The 26,128-nt window shown below is 55.2% G+C and overlaps 1 protein-coding gene across 2 annotated transcripts; it reads right to left on the minus strand.

The window, feature by feature from the left end:
• Nucleotides 1-1,999: 1,999 nt before the first annotated feature.
• On the minus strand, nucleotides 2,000-20,088 carry ZSWIM4 (zinc finger SWIM-type containing 4; the record flags this gene model as incomplete). Of its 2 annotated transcripts, XM_082835168.1 has the most annotated exons (14): nucleotides 19,858-20,088; nucleotides 17,618-17,819; nucleotides 15,641-15,997; nucleotides 13,965-14,113; nucleotides 13,729-13,879; nucleotides 12,688-12,855; nucleotides 11,670-12,023; nucleotides 10,210-10,347; nucleotides 9,611-9,865; nucleotides 8,850-8,985; nucleotides 6,444-6,598; nucleotides 4,820-4,983; nucleotides 3,271-3,352; nucleotides 2,000-2,859 (listed from the first exon to the last, which is right to left on the minus strand). In XM_082835168.1, the coding sequence occupies exons 1-14, from the start codon at nucleotides 20,008-20,010 to the stop codon at nucleotides 2,000-2,002; spliced, it is 3,324 nt and encodes a 1,107-aa protein (XP_082691294.1). In that variant the 5' UTR covers nucleotides 20,011-20,088. The 2 variants fall into 2 exon arrangements, with proteins under 2 accessions (XP_082691294.1, XP_082691295.1); XM_082835169.1 differs by lacking the exon at nucleotides 11,670-12,023.
• Nucleotides 20,089-26,128: the final 6,040 nt, after the last annotated feature.

A 26,128-nucleotide genomic window follows, 5' to 3' on the forward strand; every position in this document is an offset into this window, starting at 1 on the left:
TCCTCGCCTGCCCCGGCCCTGATAGTGACCCAGACAGTCTGTCCCTCTGTTCGTCACTCTCTAAAGGCAGGAAGCCAGTAAAGGAAGGCAACCAAGGGCCTTGTTGCCATCCTCCAGATCCCTCACTCTATTTGGGGACTGGGAGCCTCATCCGCGGTGTAGGAGCCCAGACACGCCCCCCCCACTGACCTCACCCACCAAGGCCTTGTCTAAGCCGAGTTTCCACCTTTGGGGGGGCGTGTCTTCCCCACCCAGCTGCACCCAGCACCTGACACGCACCACCGTCCCGTGCTCAGAAACTTGCAATCAACTCCAATGGCTACTGCTGGAGCCAGGGCACCCCCTAGTGGCCACTCCCACCGCTGCATGGCCCATGCAGCCCGGGCCGAGCAACCAGTGGCCCTACGCCAGCAAGGTACTAAATCTAGCTCTGTCGCTTTCTAAAACTGAGTGCCCTTTCTTAAACTTTGGAGCCTCAGTTTTCTCCTCTGTAAAATAGGAATGCTAATCCTACCGACTCGTAGCGCTGTTATGACAGGTGTTGTAACAGATGACAGGTGTAAAGCGCAGGTGTCAGCCCCCGGCTTGCTCATAGTGAGCTCTCTCTCCCTGTCTGCTACCATCCATACTGTCACCACTGGAGGAAACCAGCAGTGGCTCCCATTGCACCCCTCACTTGAAGCTGTACCCAGAGAAGAGGCTGGAGATTTTCTGTGGGGGGGGGGAAAAGGAAGCCCTGGCAGGGGGCCACAATGGCGGCGGCGGCGGGCGGGGGCAGAACATGCCTTAGTCTCAAAATAAAATTAAAAAGAACAAGCTGTGTTCAACCTTTAAAAAAAAGGAAATACAATATATGGTTCAATAAATAGAAAAAAGTTACAAAATGTGGTAATCTTTGTACTTAATTACAAGAGGAGAAAAGATAGAGGAGGGTGATTGTGGGGTGGGACACTCTCCTCCCTGGGCCAAGGTGGGGGAAAGGGAGGCCAAAGGGAGACAGCAGCTGGGACTTGGGGATGCAAATAGAAAGACAGGCTAGATGGAGAGAAATATGGGAAGGGGGAGTAAGACGAAGGGCAGAGCAGGGAGGCAGAGGATCAGAAAGGGAGAGACAGAGGGCCAGAAAATGCTAAGATGTTGGCCTCTTTCCTTTCTAGATCAGGGGGAAGGGGGGGGTCCCTGGCTTGCCTGCGCTTGGATCCCCCACACACACCAGGTTTGGAGGACAGTGTGAGCCTGGCTCGGTTCCTGAGTTGTATGTCCAGTGACTAGCAGGTAGGGGGAGGGACAGTAATGAGCCCCCAGCCCACCCTGGGACCCTGGCACCCAAGGGAATGGGAGTCCTGGCGGGACGGGTGGTGAGGTATGTGGCCGAGGCCTGAAGCCTCTTCAAATCCTTCAGTGGGGGTGAGCCATTGGTCCCAGCTCTGCAGCCTGGAGGGGGCGCAGGCCTGCGGGTGGGACCCCTGAGGCAGTGAGGGGAGGGTACAAAAGGAGTTTAGATGCCCTAACACAAGCCCTCCGGGCACCCAGAGTTGGTTGCAGGGAGGGTCTGCTACGTTGACTCTGAGAGCCAGTTTCTGGAAAGTCCTGCCTCCCAGCTCATCCACCCCAGCCCAAGGGAGACCTGTGGGTTTGGGGAGGGAGAGCTTGCCTATTGCTTTTGGGGTGCTCAGGGTGGGGTCATACCGGCTGCACAAGCACACACCCCCTTCCAGGCCTCTGGGTGGTGGTATGGCTTCTGATCCTTGCGTCTTGCACACTCGCTAGGCACGCATGTGCCCTAGGCACGCATGTGGCAGGATGCGACCCCCTGCTTCCCACCTCCTTCTGGGCTTGGAGGGGATGGCAGGCCAGACCACCCAGCTGCAGCCGGGCTCCTTCCCTGACTTAATACTGAAATGCCACATAGGCCTCCAGTGTTGAGGCCCGTGATGGAGGGCGGGTGCCACAGAAGCAGGGGCGAAGGCGGATGTCCCCACCGCCTGCCAGCTGCCCCTCAGCCGAAACGCTCCCGCACCAGGAGCATGAGCTTCTTCTTGCCCTTGTAGGTCTGTTTGAGGTTCTCCAGGAACTGGGCGAACTGCAGGTGCCCATCGGGCGCCAGCAGGAAGGTCTCGCGGGCCTTGCCCAGGAACTCGATGAAGTCGCCGTAGTGCCGCGGGCTGATGTGCGTCAAGCGGGAGTGGCTGGTGGTGATGTAGGCGGCCACCGCCGCGTCCAGCAGCTGGCACAGCGGTGCCCGGTCGGCGCCCAGCGGCTTGGCAGCCCGGCGAGCCCCGAGGGGCCCCAGGCCGGGCGCCGAGAGGGTCCAGCGGCGCAGGATATCGGAGAGCATGGGGGCGCAGTGGATGCTGCGGATGATGAGGGGAACGATGGCGGAGAGCTCGTGCCGGCCCAGCGAGTGGCTGAGCGAGCAGGCCCAGAGCACGTCATTGACGGCCGGGTGGCTGTCCTGGTTGAAGGCGATGCTGAGCTGCGCCAGGGCCAGCGTCGCCAGCTTGTAGGCCCGCAGCGGCAGGCCGCGGTGCTCCATGTAGCGGGCCACGGTGAAGAGGTGGGCGTGGCCCAGGCCTCCGGCCGCGGCGTCCAGCACAATCTGGTAGGCCGCCTCGAAGGCCGCGTGGTTCTTCTCGCACAGGGTGAGGGCGGGCAGGGCGCAGTTCTGCGGGTCCTTCATGGCGCACTGTAAGGCCAGGGTGCGGGCGCATGCCCAGAGCTCCTCCCGCCGGGGCGCATCCAGCTGCAGCCGCAACAGCGTGGCATGGGTGGTGCCCGTCACTGCCACGATGGTGGCTGCCTCCACCGGTGTGAATAAGGAGTACCAGTTCTGCATGATGTTCATCAGGGCTTGCAGGCCTGTGGGAGAGGACAGGGTGACACTGGTCAGGAATGGGACAGGGGGCTACCCTGTGTGCATGGGTTTATCCCGACCTACTATCCCCACCAGCCAAGGCTAGAGCTGTACCCCCTCTACCGCCACTCTTGGCTTGACAGAAACTTCACTTTACTTTTCCAAGGGAGGAGAGGGCAGCTGGGCTGGGTGGGATCTGGGGGGTGGGGGCTAGGCATTGGAGGGACTGTCCCTTCTCCAAGCCACTTCAGCCTAGCCAGACTCCAGGTCTTTGTCCAGCTCGGTCCCCCCTCCCAACATTCCCTCCTGGCCTAGGCCTGAGCACAGGCTGGAGTCGGGGAAATGGCTCTGCTTCTCCCTCATGCCTGCCCAGTTCCACAGGGAGGTGGGTGGCGGGTCCCCTTGGGGACTCTCACCGACTTCCGTGGCACAGCTGACCAGCCAGCGCACCATCTCCCTCCGACGCCAGGTCATGGTGTTCAGGGTCATCTGCATCACCTGCAGCATGGGATGGGGAGGGGTAGAGAAGGGGGTCACCCAAGCCAGGGCTGGCGTGTGGAAGGGGGGCGGGCGGGGGATCCTTAAGGGCCCCGGGAAACTTGGAAGTTAAGGGCTGAATCAATGAGCCATACAATCTGGGCAAGGGGCTTCACCTCTCTGGACCTCAGCTTCCCCATCTGTAAAATGGAGATAAAAACAGTATCCACCTCATCGAGTTGTGAGAATTAAGTGAAAGTATGTAGGTAAAGCTCTTTGCACGGTGCCTACTTCTTCAAGGTGCTCAGCTGATGCCAGCCATTACTGCTAGTGTTGGTGTTATTCTGAGGCCCCATGGATCCTACCTGGGACCACAAACCAACCCGTCCCTTCTCTCTGGAAAGTTCCATGCTTCCTGTCAGCAGATTTCCCCCTGCAGCCCCAAACAAAGCACCTGCCCTACAGGTCCCGCCTTCTTCAGGTCCCACCCGCAATAAGCACCTTCCTTGCTGGCCTCTCTTCTGAGGCCCCATCCCCAGGTCCTGTCCGGAAGCTTCTAAATAGTGGGTCACCTGCCTAAAGCACCACCCTTATCTCAACTCCCACATGTGCCCCACAATGGCTCCGCCCCCCTCAGGGGGTGGTTCAGAGGCCAATTCTGCCTCCTGCCAGCCCTTTGCTGGCCAGTTCTACCTGGGAAGGTATCACCCGAATCTGTACCTTATTCTGTTACTTTACTTTGGCCACCGTCTGAGGCCCCGCCCCCAGGAGCCCCATACCTGTCTATCCCCTCAGGCTGCAACCATGCCTCTGCCTTGCCCTTGCAGCACTGTCCCTCGTCGGGCCCCTGAGGATGGCCTGGACACTCACCTGCAGGCCCTGCCTCCATGACTTTCAACCACAGACCCCACCCTCCAGAGGCGGCTCTTCACTCACAGGACTATCCCCAAGCCCCGCCCCTCAGTGGTGACCCCTCCTTCTAGGCCGCAGTCCCCTACAGGCCCTTTCCCCAAGAAAGCTCCTTGCAGGCAGGTTCTGCCCCTTCAGTTTCAGCTCCGCCCACCCGTGGTTCTTACGGCACACCAGCCCCAGGCCCCACTCCCAAGGCCAGCACCCTTAGGCTCTGCTCTCTCTTGTGGCCAGTCCACTCACCTGCATGCTCCGTGACCCCTTTCCTTGTCCTCAGCCACACCCCCGGAAGTAGATTCTCACTTTCAGGCTCTGCTACTGAGTCACTCATTCATAGGCCCCACCCTCACTGGTGACTCCATTCCCTCACTCTCAGGACTTACTCACTCACCCTGCTCCTCTGTAGACCTGCCCAAGAGGTGCCCCGCACATCCAGGCCCTGCCCCCAGAGGCGATGCTTACCCTCAGGCCCCGCCCCTAGAGGCAGACCTCACACTCAGGTCCCACCCCCAAGTGGCCCTCACCTGGCCGGCCCTCAGGCAGCAGCCCCCTGCCCCCATCCTCCCTGCGGCCAGTTACCTGCAGGCCAAGCTCCAGCGCAATGCCCAGCAGTGTGGTGTCTGGTGGCGCACTGGCCGGCGTGGCAGTCTTGCAGGCGTCCTGCGCCAGCTTGAAGAGCAAGGCTGGAGAGTGGATGTTCTGCTGGATGGAGCCCAGCACTGCGTGCAGCCACTTGGGGTCTCCTGGGGTTGGGGGAGGGACAGAGGATATTGTGGGCATACCCAGCACCAGCCCCTGCTGCTGCCTGACCTGCTCACACTGGTTCCTCTACAAATGTGCAAATGTGTGAATGTGGACGGTGAGGCACCTGGCAATGGTTCTATGAAGACCTAGACCACTCTCGGCACGCCCCTTTTTCTCTCCTCTGCCCCTTCCTTTCCAGTGGGAGGAAGCCACCCAGGGACCCACTGGACCCCTAACTGTCAAGGGCACCGATTCTGGACCCAGATGCCTGGGTCCAAATCCCTGCCACTCACAAGCTGTGTGACCTTGAGCAAGTTGCTTCACCTCTCTGTACCTTGGCTGCCCCATCTGTACAAAGGGTAATACTAATGCAATGGTATGTGTCTCACGGGGCTGCAGTGAGCTTATACTTGTAAAGGCCTTAACATGGCAAGAGTTACACAAATGTGAGCTTTTATTACTATTATTATCATTGGCCCAGATCCTACAATTCTGTTACTCTGCTCCAGCCACATCAGCCTCCTCTCTGTTCCTCAAACATAACCGGGCACAGTCCAGCATCAGGGTCTTTGCACTGGCTGTTCCCTCTGCCTGGAATGCTCTTCCCAGATGCTATGGACTGAACTGTGTCCTCCCCAAAATTCACATATTGAAGCTCTAACCCTCCAGCATGATAGTACCTTTGGGAGGTAATTCTGTTTAGAGGAGGCCATGTGGCTAGGATCCCCAGGATGGGATTAGTGTCCTTATAAGCAGAGAAGACCAGAGCTCTCCCTTTCTCTGCCATGTGAGGAGGCAGTGAGAAGGCAGCTGTCTGTAAGCCCGGAAGAGAGCCCTCACCAGGAATTGACCATGCTGGCACCCTGATCTTGAACTTCCAGTCTCTAGAACTGTGAGAAAATAAATTCCTGTTGTTTAAACTACCAAGTCTATGGTATTTTGTTACGGCAGCTGAGCTAAGACACCAGATACTGGCGTGACTCCACCTTCACTGTCATGTCTTGGCTTAAGTGTCAACCTGCTTTATTCCCCTCCTTATCACTTATTACCTCTCACTGCGTAACTATCTTCTTTACCTTATGTGTTGTCTGTCTGCCTTCACTAGAATTAACATTACAGAGCACAGGATTTGGGACAGTTTTGTTCGCTGCTGCCAAGCTCAGCACCTGGGACAGTGCCTGGTACATATAGAAAGCGCTCAAGGAGGGACTTCCCTGGCAGTCCGTGGTTAAGACTCCACACTTCCACTGCAGGGGGTGTGGGTTTGATCCCTGGTTGGGGAACTAAGATCCCACATGTTGTGTGGGGTGGCCAAAAAAAGAATGCGCTTAAGGAAAACTGTGGGTGGGATACGGTAAAAGGATAAAAAAGCAGGCAGGAAGGAATGAGGGAAAGGAGGGAGGGGACTAAGGTAAAGGAGGACAGGGGGACGGGGGTGGGGGGCAGCCGCTGTCCTCACCCTTGGCGGCGGTCAGCATGGCGGAGGCCAGTTCACACTGGCGGGTCTCCAGGTGGCCGAGGATGAACCAGCGGGGGAAGCGGTTGCTCATGATGGAATCCAGTGGGTTGCCGTGAGGTTCTCCAGCTGGAAACGCTGTCTCCAGTATGGGCAGCCTGTGGTGAGGAGAGAAGCAGCCCTGCCCTGAGACAAGGCTGGTGTCTCCATCCTCTCTAGGAGAGAAAGGCCTCCTGCCTCAGCCAGAGCCTACCCTCCTAGGCCAGCAAATCTCTGGGCATCCAAAAAGATGGAGGATGTATGTTCAAGATATTCACGGCAATATAAAATAGATAAATAAGGACCTGCCATATAGCTCAGGGAACTCTACTCAGTACTCTGTAATGACCTATATGGGAAAAGAATCCAAAAAAGAGTGGATATATGTATTGATATATGTATAACTGATTCACTTTGCTGTATGTACACCTGAAACTAACACAACATTGTAAATCAACTATATTCCAGTAAAAATTTAAAAAAAAGATGTTCATTGCAGTGTTGTTTATACCCATCACTGTGGGGTTGATTAAATAAATGATGCTCTATTCACGCACCAAGGGCTGATAAAGAGGTAAGGGGATTATTTGTGCCCTGATGTGGCCCCACCCCTCGCTCACTCTGCTACAGTCACTGTTCCCCTTGACATCCCTCACATACCACCAGGCACAGCCCTACCTCAGGGCTTTTGCACGAACTATTCCCTCTGCCTGGAACACTCTCCCCTAGACATTCTTGTGACTCCTCCTCACCTCTTTCAGGTCTTCGCTCAAATGTTTTTCAAGAAGCTCTTCCCTGACATGCCCAACACACGGGAGAGTGCAACTTCCTACTCCCAACTCCTTCCACCCCTTTCTTGCATGTCACTGTCTGACATACAGCATAGCTTACCTATAAAATTTATTTACTGTCTCTCCCTAACTACAAGGTCAGCTCCATGAGGGCAGGAATTTTTGACTCTTTGGTTCACCGACACTGCCTCTCCAGCACCAGAACAATGCCTGACACACAGCAGGTAAATAACAAATGTTTGTTGAATGACTCAACGTCCCCCCTAAGATATTTTGTTCAGCAGCTCACTGTTTACATGCATTCTGTGCTAAGGAAGTTTTTCAAAGCTGTTAAATGTAATCAATAGCATGGAATAGGAGTCAAGACCGTCCTGGTTCCAAATATCTAAATGACTTTGCTACATAATTCGGGACACACCTTAAGCCTGTTTATGTGTAAAATGGGGGTAAACATACTTATTTCACTATGTGAGTCACAGATTTAGATCGGGGGGGGGGGGTCAGCACCTTTTTCTGCACAGGGCTGGACAGCCAATATTTTCAGCTTTGTGGGCCATTTGGTCTCTGTCACAATTGTCACTGTTGTATAAAAGCAGCCTAAGACAATAAGGAAATGAGTGAATGGTGCTCTGTGCCGATAAAACTTTATTTCTGGATGCTGAAATTGGAGTTCCACATACTTTTCACGTGTCACAGAATATTGTTTTGATTTTTTTCCAACTATCTCAAAATACAAAAACCATTCTTATCTCATGGGCTGCACAAAAACAGGCAGCGGGCCAAATTTGGCCCGTGGGCTGTAATCTGCTGGCACTGGCTTAGAAAAAAGTCGAGCACATGAAAGAGCGTTCTCTAAATCATGGCTCTTAACAGATGATTCTTTCCAAATATTCTGGAAAAATGCACTCCGAATTGTTAATAGGTGCCTCTGGAGAATAGGATCAGAGGATGGGGGACAGATTTCACTTTATTTGTTGGACATGGTTCACTAGAGACAGGGCCTTTTAAAATTCTGCTTCTATGATTCGCTGTTGCACATGGGAAATAACCCGGTTATTCACTGCAACATCTTTTTGGAAACAGTGTAAATGTCTATCAGCTCCAGATTGGTTTTTTCCTGGTGTATCCCTACAGTGGTTCACATGCTATGTGACAGGATATAGCTTTTAAGATGCAAATGTTCAGTGAAAACAAGGTGCAAAGAATAGGTGCGGTATGTGTCATGGAGTAAAGGAGAACCAACTTTTCATTTTCAGATTATGGGTTTGCAGAAATATGGACTCTTGCAGTATAGATAAGAAAGTGGTGCCACTGCTTGCCTCCAGAGAGCTTTGGGTAAGTTGGGACAAATCTGCCTAGAAAAGGACTCTGAATTCTGTGTCATGTGGATATTTCTCAAATTCAAAATAATATGACATTTCTAGTGTGTAATCAAGAGCACAGGGCAGTCTGGAATGCCCGGATGAGGGAGGTTGAATGAACCAAGCTGTGAGTTCAGGCAGAAGGATGTGGCTCCCAGTAGCCTCCCATTCCCCACTCCTGCCCGGCCCAGTGGGAGTCCCCAGCTGCCTCTCCTCACCTCATGGCTCGCAGCGCGAGGCGGTAGGCCAGGTCGGGGTCGTAGGGCAGCAGTGCAGTAAACAGGTAGCGGGCACAGGTGTGCATGGGCACGCTCTCGCGGAACAGCACTTCTCCAAAGCCGCTGAAAGGACCCCCTGCAGGGGCAGCCTGAGCTCAGCCTCAGGGTGTGGGCTTGCACGGCCCCTCCCCAGGTCTCCCCACACCCCAGGCTCTGAGTGTGGGATGGGCAGACTCAGGATAGAGTGGCTGGGGCTAGAGAGGTCCCGGGGGTAGGAGCACAGGACTAAGACTGAGACAAGCAGGAAAATCCACAGAAAAGAGACCCTGGGCACCCCTGGATAGGGGGCAGGACTCAGATGCAGGGTGGGGCCAGAGGGTGGAGGTGGGGCTGCACCTGCTCCAGGGGTGTGGCCAAGCCAGCTTCCTTTTGCAGTAGGGGAGGGGCCTCACAAGGCAGGACCGTGGGCAGAGCCAATCAAAGTCTAGCTGGGCACCAGCGACTAGGCTCATTGGCTCCAAAGTGGGCAGGGGGTGGGGGGGGCCTCATCACTCAAAGCCGTTATTGGCTGCCAGCACTGCTGGGGGCGGGGCCAAGGTCTGGAGCTCACCTTTTAGGAACTGCCAAGGTATGGAAAGGCAGTAAGGACAAGGAGGTGGAGCTAGGGGCGGCGTCTCCCGATCCAGCAACAACCAGGCCACTACAGTACAGAGGCAGGACCCTATCTTTCAGGAACGGCCAGGCTAGCAGTGGGGCCTCACCTTCCAGCAGCTGTCCCGCCTGCTTGCGCAGCACCTGCACCAGCCGCTCGTCCAGCTCCACCTCCTCCAGCAGGGCCAGCAGCTGCTCCTCGTTGCGTACCACCTTGTCCTGGGCATACAGCCCCTCGGGCAGGGCCCGCTGCTGTCCCAGGCCCAGCAGTGCCACCTCTAGCGCCATTGCCAGGTAGGACTCCCCAGGGCTCCCGGGCACCGGGACGTGCTGGTAGGCCACCTTCCGCTTCTCAGGGCCTGATTCTGTGGGAGAAGGACACCAGGGCAGCTAGAGGGGAACCCCTTTTCCTGGGACTCCAGTGGTCCTTGACCTTAAACACGGACACCGTGTGTGGGGTCGGGGGGGGGAGGTTTAGGGAGAGCTCAGCTGCTTCCGCACACACCAGGGGGTGGGGCCCACCTTCCAACAGCAGATAGGCCTACGGTGGCCTCACTTTCAGAAGCTAAGCCTCTTGGCACCTGGCACTGGCCGAGGGGTGTGGCCAAGTGTAAGGGCGTGGCCTCACTTTCTAGGGGTACTGGGCAAGAGGGCATGGCCAAGAGGCGGCGATTTTCCCACCTCCTCAAGGGGCCCCCAGTGTGGGTACCTGGGTAAATGGCAAGGGTCTCCTCCTCTAGGTGACAGGCCTCCAAGAGTGCCCTGCAGAGGCAGCCAATGGGGTCCAGGGGGTGGCCCACCCATCCTTCCATGTTGGTGATGCAGGTGGAGCCTTTCTGCAGTAGCTCTGCAGGTAGGAAGAGAAGGCTCAATGCCCAGCCCCCCTCCACCAAGCCCCCGGGGGGGGCTTCCTCTCCCTGAACCCCAAGCCCAACCTCCCAGTGCCCACTCACCATCTGCCCACCCAGCACCCTTTTCTCTGCCCCCTGAGCTCTGCAGCAGCTCTCACCTCCACGGCCCTGGCCTCCTGTCCCACACCCAGACCCAGGCCTGGCTAAACTGGGTGCTTTCTAAAACATCCAACCAGTGTCGTTCCCCTCCTTATAACCCGTGATCCTTCCCACCTCTCTCAGGCCCAGCCAGCTTTCAGGGCTCCCAAGGACTGATATGAAAGTTTCCCTGGGGTGGTCACCCATCCCACCTGGAAGCCCATCCTCCAATCTCCTGCCACAAGCCGTGCTCTCCCTTGCCTCTGGGCTCCTGCCCGTGCTGTTCCTTCTAACTGGAACATTGTTGCTCCCTCCTCTTCTCCTGGGAAACTCCTAAACATCCTTAAGATCTCAGCTTAGCTCTCACCTCCTCTGGGGGGGGGCTAACCCTATGCCTTGAGGCTAGGTCAGGGGTCTGCTCAGATCCCAATGCCCCCATTTCTCCCCCATTACACCCTGTATTCAATTTCCTGGTAACTGACCCATCAACTCAAGTCCATCACCCAGAGAACACAACTGGTAGCCTCTCTCCTGTCCCCCCATATCTAGTCCACAAACGTGTCCATTTTTTGGGCCAACACAGTGTGAGTTTTTTTTTTCCTAATACAGTTTTCAAATTGTTGCCCATATTGAATAAAATCAGTAAATTCCACATTAGATTATCTGGACTTCTGGCTTCTCTTGAAAAATCAGAAGATCTGGCCACACGGGGTCCATGTTCCTGAAAGGCACGTGGCTACATCTATAGAAACTACATTTCCCAGACTTCTTTGTGTGAGGTGTGGAAGGTGGGAGAGAATGAGGCCATTACTCTCCTGCAGTAGCTGTGAGCAGGTGTGTGGCTGTCTGCAGGGCACAGACGTGAGGTTTGCCAGCAGGTTCTGGGTTGTCCTCTTGGGAACTGCCCTGCCCCCCTGTGAGGGCTACAGCCTGCTGAACCTCATGTGCTTCTGAAGTTCAAGTGTGTGAAGCCAAGCAGGGGCTTCCCTGACTTTCAATCCTGCGGCCCTTCCAGTGGTTTTGAGAATCCTCAATCCCCTGCATTAGATATTTTCTGCTCAAGACACCTAGAGTGGTCTGTTTTCCTGCTGTACCCACGGACTCTCCAGGTTGCCACCGCCCCCAGCTGTTGGCATTTGTGTCTGCGGCCCCAGGACACGATGATAATATTGGTGCCCACCTTTTTTCTGCTGCTTGTAGGTCTCAAGCTGATGTCGCCGCTGCAGCCGGAGTGTGTTGACTATGGCGCCTGCCAGTCGCAGGGCCTGGCGGGGGTATCCGTGGGCCCTCAGGGTGTCCACACGTGCGCAGGCAGTGGGGAAGGGCTCGCCCAGCCAGAGTGGGCGGCCCTGGGGGTCAAAGGTTGGCTTGTCACCACCCCCGTTGCTTGTGAGGCTGGGGCCGTAGGAGTCGCTGGCCAGGATCCTCTGCAGGTGGGCGTCACTCCAGTGCAGCGACCCAGCCTGCAGGGCGCGGCCAAACACGGTGTGGCGGGAACCTGCAGCCTCCACCTCCTCCTCCTCCTCCTCCTCCTCTGGGCCTGTGGGAGAGGCGCCCAAATGCAGCCCCATGAGGGGGGCCCTAGCAGTCAGGCGCTGGTCAGCTCTGCCCCACTGAGTGCCAGCTTGGTGCTAGGCTCCAGGTGCAGCGATGAGTGTGTGTTATCTCCCCAAATCCTTCCAGCAGCCTTTTAAAGGCGTGTGTGTGTGTGTGTGTGTGTGTGTGTGTGTGTGTCAGTGGAGATATTCCTTCATATGAATGGACCACTGATCTTGAACAACTGTGACTCTCTGTCCATCTTTCTCCCTCCACACTCCAGTTTTTCCTCTCCTTCACTATCTTTCCCTCTCCCTCTCTCCCTCCATCTCTGCCTCTCTTTACTTGTCTCTCTCTTCTCAATACCCGTTTCCTTTTCTATCTGTTTCCCCTACCCCCTGCCTGATTCCTGCCTCCATGGCCAGAAGGAGACTGAGTCAGGAGACCAGCCCAGAACTATAGGCATCTTAAGTATTTCACATCGCTGTCCCTCGGGCTGCCTGCTGCCCCTGTCCTGGGCACTCCCTCCGGGCTGGGAGGCAGGCAAGGGCTGGTCCCCCCTGCCCTGCCTCCATTTTCCCCCAGAGCGCCATGATGGGGTGGCTGGGCCACAGGAAGTAGTGATGGTTTGTTGGGGGGAGTGGCGGGGACCCCTCTCCTACCTGGGCTGAGGGCTACGGTGGGCTGCAGGCTGGGCCCATCAAAAGAGTAGTTGCCTTCCTCCAGTGGGCACACGTCCAGCTTGTCCCACTTGGTAAGCATCTGGAGCCAGCTCGCCCGCTCCTCTGGTTTGCAGTGGGGGCTCAGGACGATGCACACCCACAGGGCCCCTGGGGAGAGAGGGCAGCAAATGTGGGCACGGGGGAGGCTCAACATTCATGCAGCAGGAGCAGCACGCACATACGGAGTGCCCGCTGTGTGCTGGGCACTGGTCTCTGCTCAACCCTCACCTCTGGCCTCTGAGGGTGCAATTCATCATCTCTTCACTTTACAGTCCAGAGAGGTAAAATCGCTTGCTCAAAGTCACACAGCCGGGAAGCCAGAAGTTAGGACTCAAACCCAGACTACTGGACTCCTTTTGCAAAAAAATTTTTTTTCTATAGCACTTATCACCATCTATCACAGGGGTCAGCAAACTATCACCTGTGGAGAAAATCGAACCCGCTACGTGTTTTTGAATGGCCCGTAAGCTAAGATTTATTTTTACATTTTTAGATGGTGGAGGGGGTGGGGAATAAATAAAAAGAACATTTTGTGACTTGTGAAAATGATTTGAAATTCAAATAAATAGTGTCTGTAAATACAGTTTTATTGGAATGCTACCACACCCACTTTGTTATGTGTGTCTGTGGCTGCTTTTCTGCTACAACAGATAAAATCGAGTAACAGCGACAAAAACCAAATGGCCTGAAAAGCCAAAACTAACTATCTGGCCCTATGGAAAACGTGTTGACCCCTGGTCTAATGGGCTTGTGGGATTTTCTTGTCCGTCTGCCCTACTAGGTGTCAGCTCTCTGAGGACAGGTATTTAATCTCTCTTATTTCTTGCTGAAGTCCCAGCGCTCAGTACAGTGCCTCGTACATTGGCGGTGCTAATGAATGAGGAAGGATTCACAGACAAGACCCTAATCTCAGGTGGGCAAGACCCTAATCTCAGGTGGGCAAGCCTGGGTGCCTGCCGCACTCCGGGGTCTGGGACTTACCCAGCTCATCCCACAGCTGGCGGCACTTGTCCGTCATGCCGGCGCCCTGTTGCCGCCACAGGGCCAGGCGCGGATCCTGCAGGAATTGCTCAGTCATGAGGATCAGCATGCGTGCGCCATTGGAGTCCCGCATTCGCAGCATCTCCCGCACCTGCGCCAGACCAAACGGTGAGGAGGGGCGGGGCTCCGGCACCCAGCAGTCTAGTCCCGCCCCCCTGTACCCGCCCAGCCAGCACCTTGCAGAACATGGAGCGCAGCTGCTGGCTGGCGCCATAATAGCCGCCGTTGGAAAGCAGCTGCTTCACCTGCTCCTGGATCTGCTCCTCGTCCAGGTGCCAGCAGTTGGCGTCCTCGATGCCCGCGCCCGCCGTGGGGTCTGGGGCACCTGTGGGGAGGGAGGGACGGCTGAGGCTGGGGCTGGGGGGAGGGGGTGTCTGTCATTCAGTCCTTCAAATCACCCAAACCATCCCAGAATTCCATCCATCCCACCTGAAAACCCATCCATCCATCCACCCATCATCTTACCCCAAACATCACCTACCAATCCATTTAAACCACTCAACCATCTGTCCACACCCCCATGCCATGCCATGCATCTTTCCATCCACACATCATAACCCTTAGCACACCTACCTACCCCATTAGACCATCATCCACCCTGCCCATAACTCCCACCTACTCACAACTATATACCCATCCCACCAGTCCATCCATCCACCTACCCACCCCTATTTGTCTTTCCAACTCATCTGTACTAACCACTCAAAATACCCACTGACCTATTCATCCACTGACCTACACAACTCTGCTATCCATCCATCCAATGAACCCAAACTTTCCATCTATTCTTTCCCCACCAACCACCCTTCATATGTATCTCCCCAAACACCCACCAGCCCATTGGTCCATCCATACATCCTACATAAAACACCCACCTACTTGATCCATCCACCATGTTAGTCCTCACATAAGAACATTCAGGCACGCATCAACTCACCCTCAATCCATGCACCCCTTGGTCCTTCCAGTCTTCCACCAACCCCATCTGTCCACTACCTCAAACTCCCCAATCAAAGCCCATCCCATCCTACCCTACCACCAATTACCACCAACTCCCTATTCACCTATCATCCTAGTAAATCACCCATCCACTCATTCCATCCATTTTTCCACACCAACAGTTCACCCCAACACCCCATCATGAACACCTTCTATATCCACCCATAGCCACCCTCAAATATCCATTCATGCCTCCACCCACTATGCATCCGTCTACTCACCCACCACCCTACTCCATCCTTCCATCATTATAGTTAAGCAACACACTTGTAGCTCCAAACCACCCCAGAACTCATAACACCTCCTGGTCTATCTCCTACCCTGTCCCACTTCTGACACCCACTAATGGCCACACATACTCCTTATGACCTCCACACACCCATACTCAGGCCTGCTCCTGTGATCTTGAGACACCCCCACCCTGGGGCTGGATCTTCCCACTGGCTGATTTCTTGACCATTCATCTGCCCAGGGCCAGATCAAATCCAGGATCTGCCACTTACTGAGGTGTGTGATCCTTTTTTTTTTTTTATAACATCTTTATTGGAGTATAATTGCTGAGGTGTGTGATCCTGACCTCATGCAGTGGTGCTCCCCCACCCCTGCTCATGGATCAAGGGTACCTCTGGGGTTTTTTTTGGCCACACCACGTGGCTTAGGGGATCTTAGTTCCCCAACCAGGGATTGAACCTGGGCTGCAGCTGTGAAAGCACTGAGTGCTAACCACTGGACCACAAGGGAATTCCACAGTCAGGGGTACCTCTGGATGCTGTGACAAATGCCTGTGGCACAGCAAGTGAGATGGCTGTGAGCTGGGGCCTCACTGCCCCATCAGACCTTGGGGCGCCCTTACCATGCACCAGGTTGATCTCGGAGCCCAGCAGGAGGATCTCGTCCGCCAAGCGCTGAGCAGTGGGCAGCACCTCAGTGTGGTGGGCACTGATGAGGTACTGCACGAACTTCTGCAGCTGATCCCGGTTCATCTGGGAGAGTGTCTCGGAGATGGGTAGCCGCAGCTCCACCTGGCGGGCATGCCGAATGCGATACAGCGACAGGGCCACCACATGAGCACAGTAGAAGAGGTCTCGGTTGTCGCAGCCGCAGCTCACGGATGTGATCTTGCAGCGGTCAAAGCTGATGGAGACATGGTAAAGGCGCTCGGGCTCTCCAGGGCCCCCTGGCTCCCGGATATTTCCGCTCAGGTGGAACCCTAAGACCAAAACCAAATTGTCACTGCTGTGTCACCCCAGAGATGGGTAATCTTTTCCATGGTGCACAGCAAGACCAGGTGCAAATCCCAGCTGAGTAACCTAGCACAAGTCACTTAACCTTGCTGTGCCTCAGTGTCCACATCTGTGAAATGGGAACAAATAGTAACATCCTCCTCATGCGTTTGTAATGAGGATGAAATGGGTTAATATTGGCAAGTGCTTAGAACACTGTTGGCAGATAGTAAGTGCTTAATAAATGTTTGTTCTTCTTCTAATTCTGAATAATATTATTACAGCAATGCTGTTGAAGATGATTTTCTTAGCCCTTGGGTAATCATGGATACAGCCCAGGCTCCAGGTGCCCTGTCACTTCCTGGGAAGATACCAAAGATACTTGGGGGGCGAGGGATTGAAGTGGCCGGCCAGGGGCCAGGTCACCCCATCACCCCCCACCCCTCCCTGGCCCCTGGGGAGCCCAGATGCCAGGCTCATCCGACTGGTTGGGCAGCTCAGGCCCCAGCTGGCCCTGGCTGCGTCATGCAGGGAGACGGCGGCTTCCTCATACCGGCTGGAGGTGGCCGAGCCTATGGCCAGCTGGGTCATGTCCAGGCAAGGGGGCCCCCAGGCTGACAGGGTTCAGAGAGGGTCATCTTGGCTGAGCCCCTGCCTCCAGCTGGGAGACATGACCTGCCCCCATGGGAGGTATGGCATTCCAGGGCTCACCTGCCTTCTGGCTCAGCCTCTACTGGTTCCCTTCTCAGCCCTGCTGCCTGAGGTCTAGAATCATCTTTCGTCGCTAGCTCTAAACCTCCACCCCTTCCCCTCTCCTGGACCCTGCTGCCTGGGGTTTAAGACCACTCCTCACAGATGATCCCCAGCTTCCACCCTAGACCCCACGGAAGCCTCGTTGCCTTAGGTGTGAGACCATTCCTAAACCTCTGAACCCAACCTCCACCTGAGTCTTTCTGCCTGACGTCCAAGACTGTCGCTCATCACTGGCTCTAAAACGTGGCCACTCTCACCGAGGACGCCGCAGCCTGAGGTCTAGGATCATCCTTACCTCTGGCTCTAAACCTTGGACCCAGAGCGTCCCTGGGTCCCTCTGTCTGAGGTCTGGAACCTCCTCTCACTTCTGGTTTACCATCGCTCCTCAAAACCACTGCCTCGGGCTTCCCTGGTGGCGCAGTGGTTGGGAGTCCGCCTGCCGATGCAGGGGACACGGGTTCGTGCCCCGGTCCGGGAGGATCCCACATGCCGCGGAGCGGCTGGGCCCGTGAGCCATGGCCACTAAGCCCGCGCATCCGGAGCCTGTGCTCCGCAACGGGAGAGGCCACAACAGTGAGAGGCCCGCGTACCGCAAAACAAAAACAAAAACAAAAACAACCCACTGCCTCGGCCCTGCCTTCTTCCCTGCTCTCCCCCCTATCCTACCACCTCTACCCCTATGCCTCAACTAAGCTGACTGAGGTCAAGGCAGACCCTTGATCTTGAGCTCATAGTATCTTGTACAACCCTCCCTGGGCATCAAAGCCTGACATTTGGAACCTCCCCCAGCCCTCCATGTCTGCTTTGGACCCCCTGGCCTCCCAGGGTGGGAGGGGTAGGGGGCAGGCACTCACCCACTTGCAGCACACGATCTACGGCCCCGCTCTGTAGCAGGTGCAGTCCACGGGTGAAGGGCACCCGGGCATCGTGCTCGCCCTCCGGGGGCTGGTAGCCCAGTGATGAGTACATGCATATCTCCCGCTCGCTGCGTGGAAACGACCAGAACACGATACGTTTCTGGACCGGCTCTGGCACCCGGGAGAACCGCTCCTCAACCTGTGGGAAGGCCCAGTGTGTTAGAAACCCTGGCGCTTGAATCCTGGCTTTGCTGCTTACAAGTAGTATGACCTTGGGCAAGTCACTTTGCCTCTCTGAGCTTCGTTTTTTCTCGAGTGTAAGAAGATGTTAAGAGCACCCGCCTTCTGGGTGTCATGAATATTACATATGCACTAATATATGTACAGCGCTTACAATAACACCTGGCCTATTGTTAGTGTTCTGGAACTTTCTGCGGCTTCCCTCCTGGATGTCAGGTCTCAGGGTCCTAATGTAAGGTAGTCTCACCTCTCAGGCTTTGAGGGGGGACGAGGGAGGAAGACAAATGTGATAAGAAGACCAGTGATCAGGCCTACGTGTTCTTAGCCTACATTGTGCTAAATGCTTTATGTGTGCGATTTCCCTTAATTCTCATAACAACAACCCAGTATTTTTGCAGCCTGGGGAATCTGAGGCTCAGAGGCGGAGTGAATTCACTTGTTCAGGGTCCCACAGCTGGTGAGCTCCAGCTCCCAAGACAGGCTCTCTGCTCCAGCTGCTAAGCGTTCTCAGGAAGGGAGGGGTGTCCTGCTCACCCCTGGGGGCTTTGGGCAATGAACTGATCTGGTTGAGCCTGCGTTCCAATCCAGGCTTGCTACTCACTGGCTGAGTGTCCTTGGGCAAGTTTCTCAACCTCTCTGTGCCCCAGTTTCCTCAAAGAAGGAGAACAACTCCCAAAAGGCTACAGAGGATTCTGTGAGTTTCTGCAGGGCAAGAGCTTTCCTAGGGCCAGACCTGCCCAGGGCAGGTACATGGGAGCCCTGGAGAAGGTTTTAGGATTACTCTGGGGGGGTCTCACACACAATGAAGGGGCAGGGACCTTTCAGAGCCCCCAGTCCTAGGTTTGAAAGGGAAGTGGGAGGACCAGTGACTGGCCCAGGCCTCGGGGACAGTTGGCAGATGACTAAGGAGGGATTTTCCAGGCCATGAATCAGAGCCCGCCCTATCCACACTTGGCCCAGACCCATCAGTCGCAGCAGACTCACTCTGGAGAGGCCAGGGAGCAAAGAAAGCCCCCCAAGGCCAAACAGAGGACAGAGCCTGTGGGGGCCAAGGAAGGCTTGCTCAGGTCCTGGCCACAACCCAGCTCCGTGGGGACCCACACTGAGGCTGGGAAAGGGGACTTTGCCCAGCCCTGGGGCATCCTGGCAGGGCCCCCCAGAAGTTATAGGGGCAGGATTCCAGGTGCACCTGTCCAGGTACCGAAACCCAGGCCCCACACCTGCTGCCAAACTCTGGAAGGACTGAGATGGCTGCGGGGCAAGGGGAGAGTGAGCATGGGATAATGGGGAGGGGGGACTCTGACGATGGAGTAATCTCTGCAGCCAGCCAGGAGGGGCTGGGCAGCCCCAGGTGGGAGGTAGTTCCAGAATTACTGAGGGGTGTGTGAGTGTTAGTGCCTGAGGGAAGGATCTGCAGGAGAAGAAGGGGGTCCCCATGGGACAGGTAGGTTCTGGAGGCTGGAGGCAGGGATTGGAGACAGAAAGGGGTGTCTTGGGGCCGGGCTCTATATAAGTGGGGGAGTCCTCTACTGGGGGTGTAGGACAGAGATCTGGAGTCTCTAGGTGCTGAGATCTGCTCTGTTCCCAAGTGGGGGCAGGTTGTAGGAGTTGGAGAGAGGAGTGAGGATTGAATGGGGTGCCCTAATTGGGAGATGAGGATAAGGTGGGAAAAGAGAGGTACCCAGGGTTGTGAGAGGACCATGGGGCAGGAGGAGAAAAAGTGTCCCGAGTTGGGATCTGGGGCACTGAGGGAACCCCTGGGTCTTGTGGGCTGAAGGGCAGAGCTGCTGGGGAAGGGATGGGGGTGGGTCATAGGGTTTGAAGGAGTGAAATGGGAAGATGAGGGGATGTCTCGGGCAGAGTTAAGGATCTTGGAGGAGCTCTCTGGGGGTGTCTCCGATGGAGGCAGGTCCGGAGGCTGGAATCTGGACAGGGGGAGAAGGTATGTCGGGGACGGGGCTGGGAGTGGGTCCCTCCCCACCGCACTCCTCGGTCACCTGCTCGAAGGCCCAGCTCTCGGCTACTCGCTTGGCGCTGAGGTCCAGCAGCGCTTCGGGTCGGCCCCGGCCGCGCACTGCCCCGGCCCCGGCGTCGCGCTCCTCCGGTCCCGCGGGGCCGTCCCGGCTCCGCTTGGCCGCGGGGGGGTCCATCCGGCCTGGCCGGGGCCGGGGCGGGGCCTGTGTGTAGGGGGGGGTCGGTCCGACGCCTACTCCGCCTCACCGTCTCCCGCGACCCCTGCCCGCCTTCCCGTCCTTCGTCCGCGCTCGGCCGCCCCGGTACTCGCTCCGCACCCACCCCCGGGCCGGCGGGGTGATGCGGCCCCTTTAAGACCCTTCACAACAATGAAGCTGCCTCGGCCTCCGCTTTATCCTCGGCCGTCGTCCCGCCCCCACCGCCCGTCCCCATTGGCCCCCCTTCGGCCTCCGAGGCCCTCCTCCGCCATTGGCTGCACCGCCAGATCCGTCTCCAAGTTCTTGCTGTTCATTCGTTGTATGCACTGCCTGTCTTTTCGGGACTACTCAATCAGGGCGCTCAGCGAGCAGCGCTGTCAATCACGGGACGCCGGAGACCAATCACAGTGGGAGGAGACCACCGGCGCCGGCCTTAAGCGGAGTTTCGGGGCGGGTCCTGGGTTCATTCACAACATTCCTCCCCCGCCCCACTAGGGCTGGACAGCGCTCCCCGGGCAGCTGGGGCTGCGCCCACACAAGGCTTTGTTTACTGAGGGTCGCTTCCGGGCGCCGCGAGGGGACAATCAACACTGCTCGGCCCGGGAGCGAGACAGAGCGGCGGGATCCCCGGGCAGCCCCTCAGCCCCGCCTCCCTCTGGGCTGTGTGACGAGAAATTCAGCCTCTTTGGGCGGCGGGTCAAGTTTTGATGCTTTGCGGGATGGAGGGATCACAGGTCCCTTGGTAGAGTTTATGGGGGCTGCGGACACCCTCGCTAGAAATAGAGCCCAATCCAAGCCCATCCTTGAGCCCCAAGCTAAGAATCTCCAATCCATTCTATGCCCTATATATTACGTTAAGTCCTATGAAATTACTGATTTTCAACAATTTTTGATACACTAAATGGCAATTTCATAAGGTTCAACGTAATAGATGTCAAATCCGACCACCTCTGATTATTTTTTCTGATTCAGCTTGTCTAGGTCACATCTCTTGATGTGACCTTGAAGCAGGCAGTGGTCCTCATCGCCGGTCCCCGGCGCCACCACCCCTGCCATCTCCATGTTGCTAGAGAACCCTGCATTTCCCCCTCGCCACACTTCTCTCCGTTATCATTACGTTTCTTTATCTATTTCAGCAGTTGTTTAACTTCTGTCTCTCCCCGCCCCACGGTGAGCTCCAAGGGGCAGTCTAATTGTCTAACTGATGCACTGCTTTACTGCCAGCACCTGAACACCTCGGGACATACAGCAGTCACTCAATCTATATATAACTTGTTGAATGAACCAGCTCATGCTTTGCTCCCATTCCACTGAAATGATCTACAGAGCAGGAAAACCGAAGCTGGCCCCTAAGTGGCCTGATTGCTGCCCCTGCCTCTCCCCACATGGAAACTCTGCCTTTTTCCTTCCAGGAATTTCCAGTTTCACAGCTGCATTTTCTGGCCAGTCCCCAACCCACCCTTCAGTAAACTCCCTCCGACCTGCACTGTCCAGTATGGTCACCACTGGCCACAAGTGGCCTTTGAGTCCTTGAAATGGGACCAAGCTGAACTGGGCTGTGCTGTCAATGTAAAACACATTGGATTTTGGAGACTTAATAGAAAAAAAAGGCGGCAAAATATGTCATTAAGAATTTTTTATATCGATTACATGTTGAAATAATACTATTTTAGATGTTTGTGTTAAGTAAAATACATTATTAAAATTAATTCCACCTGTCTCATTGTGTATTTATTTTATTTTATTCTATGCGGTATCAGGGCGTTTAAAGTTACATATGCAATTTGGATTGTAATTTCTATGGGACAGCAGTGGTCTTGAGAAACCACAGCTGACCACAATGACAACAATGAAACAACAATAATAATAATATACTGATTGCTTATGTGGTGCTCTAGCTGTTCAGACACATTATCAAACGTAAGCCTTCCAACAGTGCTGCGAAATGGGGATGTCATCTCCATTTCTCATATGAGGAAACTGAGGCTTAGAGAGGTGGAGTTCTTGCCTGACTGGGAAGCCTTAGACTTATTAGAGCACGTCTTTCCTGCAAGGATTTGAGGCAAAGATAGACTTATGGGGAAGGAGAAATGGGTGGGGAGACAAGCAGGGAGAACATCAGTGAAACAAGTATTTCAGGTGCTCCCCTAGCAAACAGGACCCAGGGTCCAGGTTTTCCAAGCAGCCCCCTTCAGCATTTAGTATGTGGCTGGCCCTTGTCCCTGAGGATGCTTCAGTGGATGTCCTGAGATGCTGAATCAGAAAAGGCACTCCAGGCCAGTGGAACAGGATGTACGGGAGGAATAGAGAATGGGACATCACAGGGTGAGGATGTTTTATTTTATTCTCTCACAAGCGATACTAATATTTTCATCATCCCCATCTCATGGATGAGAAAACTGAGGCACAGAAAGGTCAGGTGACTTAACCTAGGTCCACAGCAGGAAAGGGTAGGGCCAGCATTCAAGCCCTGGTGGGTGGGCTGGTCTTGTCACATTGGCTGGGGATCAAATGCACAGTTTGGGAAACACCAACATTCTATTCCGTTCCTCCGATTTTACAGATGAGGGCAATGAGGCCCAGAGAGGGTCAGAAAGTTGCCCAAGGCCACACAGCAATCCCTGGAGAATGTGAGAAGTCAGGAAGGCCCTTGGGAAAATGGGGGTTGCCTCCAGGATGAAGTCTCCAAGACTGTTTCACGCCTACCCTCTTCCTAGCAACACTTTTAGGAAGGGTGACGTTGCAAGGGGTGTTCTAGCTACCCGCAAGTCCTCCCTTCTCAGTGTAGCCAGTGAGTCTGGGCCTCAGGAAAATGGAACCACATTTATCCCGCCTGCCGCTGTGAGCTCACTGTCTAGGCATCCACAGCTCCTGACCCCAAACCCACATGTGTACTGACATCAAGACCCATGAGAAACAGGGTGACTCTGAAGGCTGGGATGAGGGGGCCCACGGCCCCCCCACCCCCCAGTTCTGTGCCACCCCATCCTAACATTCTGAGGGTCCCTCCCTCTGCTACCCCCCTGAAGCACCCCAATGCCCCTGTTAACTCAGGCAGGAAACCAGCCAGGGCAGTTTTACTTCCTGGTCCCGATGCAGCCCCTCTGGGCTGCCCAGCTGGCAAGATTTGCTTCTTACATTTCTTCTCTTCCCTTTTGGAACACAAGTTCATGGGCAGAGAGTCAGGGCCCTGCCAGGAAAAATGGGCATTCCAGGCAGAGGGGGAAGGTGGAGGCAGGAGAGGAAAAGGCTTGAGCAGGAATAATTGTCTGAAAAGCAACATTTAATGACTGCCCTGGCCCTGGGGAGTGGGGAGGGGCAGGGGAAAAGGCAGGGAGTAGACAGGCTGAGTGGCTGGAACTGGGCTTCCCTCCCCATCCAGGAAAACAAAGGCAGCTGTCACAGTCTTCAGACTCCCCACATTTCCATACTCAGGGAGGGGTGTTAGGGTCTCCATTTAACAGATGAAGAAACTGAGGCTCAGAAAGGGACTTGCTGAAGAGAACAAGAGGTGTAGGGATTTCCCAAAGTCTGGGGCTCTTGGCTGCGACACTAATGGGGGATTTGTGGGCAGGACCCACATGCTAGGAAGGACCTAGCATGGGAGGGCAAAGTCACCCAGGTCAGTGATGGGGTGGAGGGTGGAGGTGGTGGGAAAGTGAGGCTGTTTGGGGAGGCCGAGGGAGTGGGGTGAAGAGGGAACAGGTGGGTTGACATTCCAGATCCGAAACCTGTCACACCTGAATGCCTTTCCTCACCCCTGGGGTCCCCCTCAAAGGGGCTGGCGTCAGAGGGACAAAGGGAGCCAGTTTACAGGAGTCCTTGGCCAGCCCGGGCGCCGCCAGCGGCAGTGGGCTTGGCCCGGGTTGGAGGCGCCTCCTGGTGGCTGAGGGAAGCGCCAGATGGCGCCCAGAGCCCAGCCGGTCCCACCCCTCACCCTTTCGAGATTCCAGACAGAAAGGTTAAAAGATAATTTTCAAAAGCGGGTGCAGTCAAGGCTCTCACCGACAAATAGAGACGAACACGTGTTAAGATTTTTTGTATTGAACTCCTGTGGGAACCAGGCAGATGTTATAGGAGGTTCAAAAGAGAGTCCGGAGAACGGGCACTTTTACAACAGATCAGACTATTTGAGTAAATAAATGTGCGAATGGAGGCAAATTGGTTTTTCCACAGGGGAGGAGGGCTGTCAATGGAACCTCAGCTGCGTGGGCCACAATGAGCAGATAAGAGTGGTTCTGTATTGCTATCAGTTGCTTACAATTCATGGATGGAGCTGTGAAATAGTTCAAAGACGCTGTTATGAACCAGCTAACCCGGAAGGGAAGGACGTGTTGTATAGCGATGACGCTTTGAATGGTCAGAACTGATTTACAGAGACGCAAAATGTTCCTTGCAGAAAGAAACAATTCCTTCCTTCCTTCATTCAACAAACACCTGTTCCTGGAGCAACTATTGTGCGCTGTTCCAGGTGCTGGTGACACAACAAAGATGCAGAGTAGAAAACGGATGAGAGTGGCACAGAGTGACCCCTTCCAGGAGCAGGGGACAGAGAACGATTCTCTGAGGTGACACCTGGGAGGGGGAAGGAACAGGAAGTGAAAAAGGCCAGGGGGCAGGACTGGGTGGAGGCGGGGGTCTGGAGGGGGTGGCCTGGGGCTTCCTTGCTTGCTGTTCTTCCCACTAGAATGTCACTTCTCAGCTCTACCTAGCCCAGAGGTTGGCATGCAGTAGGCGCACAGTAGATGCCCAACGTGCAAAGCGACTCCGTATCAAAGGGCAGAAGTCACTCGCTGTCTGCTTAGGGGAGAGACCGCTGTGAGGTGGGCAGATGGCAGGAGGGTCCAGGTCCTGTAGGTGGGGCTCAAGGAACGGTAGACTCTGGGCATCACAGAGCCAAGCGGCAGCCCTGCCCTCCAGTCCCGGGCCTGGGCCCCATCCTCCGCCCCTCTCCTCCCCCTAACAGGAACCCTGAGCCCCGGGCCCCAGACAACTCCAAACTGTGAAGTCTCGCCATCAAATTAGGGCTCTGCTGCCACAATTCCTGTGCTTTTGAGATGTAAATCAGGATTTTTTGTTTTTTTTTTTTTGCATGTGAAATTACCGTTCCTGCCTTTTCCGGGGGTTAAAACTCACATGGAAATTTCACCATTTAGAAGGGTCTAATTCAGTGGCACTTAGCACCTCCACAACATTTGCAACCACCAACTTTATCTAGCTTCAAAACCTTATCACCTCCCAGAGATGACCCCATACCCATTTGCCGTCACTCCCCATTGCCCTTCCCCCAGTTCCCGGCACCCCATAGAGAACCACCATCGCTATGGCTTTGCCTCTTCCGGACATTTCACATGAATGGAATCACACATTATGTGGCCTTTCGTGTCTGGCTTCCTTCAGAATGTTTTCCAAGTTCACCCATGGTGAACTGTATCATTCTGTTTTATGGCTGAATAATATTCCATCCTGTGGATAAACTACACTTTGCTTATCCAGTCATCTGTTGGCAGCATCTGGGTTGCTACCACCTTTGGGTGACCATGACCGGTGCTGCTGTGAACGTACGTGTACGAGATACTGAGTCTGTGTTCGATCCCTTGGGGTGTGTGCCTGGTGGGCAACGGCTGGGTCACGTGGTAACTCCAGCCTGAACTTACCGAGGAGCCACCAAACTGTTTTCCAGTGTCTGTCCCTTGCTTTTAAGAAAAATGTTGGGAGTTCAGTCACCCACCTCGGGGTAACAGCCGCCGCACTCCCACCTCCCTCCAAAGACAGTGGCTCAGCTGATCCCACAGGCACAGATATTTTAGCGGAGGGGAGCCCAGGATGGAACAGAACAGAAACTTGGTCTGTTAAGAGAGGCAGCAGATGGGCGGCCGGGAACACGTACTGGGGCTCCGCCAGTGCCGGGTTCAAGTCCCTGCTCTGGAATGTTAATGTGACCTGACCTGGGCATCATGAGGACTGAGGTGATGTGTAAAAAGCACCAGAGCAGGGCCTGGGCCACAGGCAGTGCTTCATACTTGCTGTTCTGACTTATGACTTTTTTTAAAGATCGAGGTGGCACTGAGAAGTTTATAAGTACATTCTGGTTTAA

Source organism: Leucopleurus acutus (assembly GCF_964270905.1).
Source record: "Leucopleurus acutus genome assembly, chromosome: 3".
NCBI classification, from domain to species: Eukaryota; Metazoa; Chordata; class Mammalia; order Artiodactyla; family Delphinidae; genus Leucopleurus; species Leucopleurus acutus.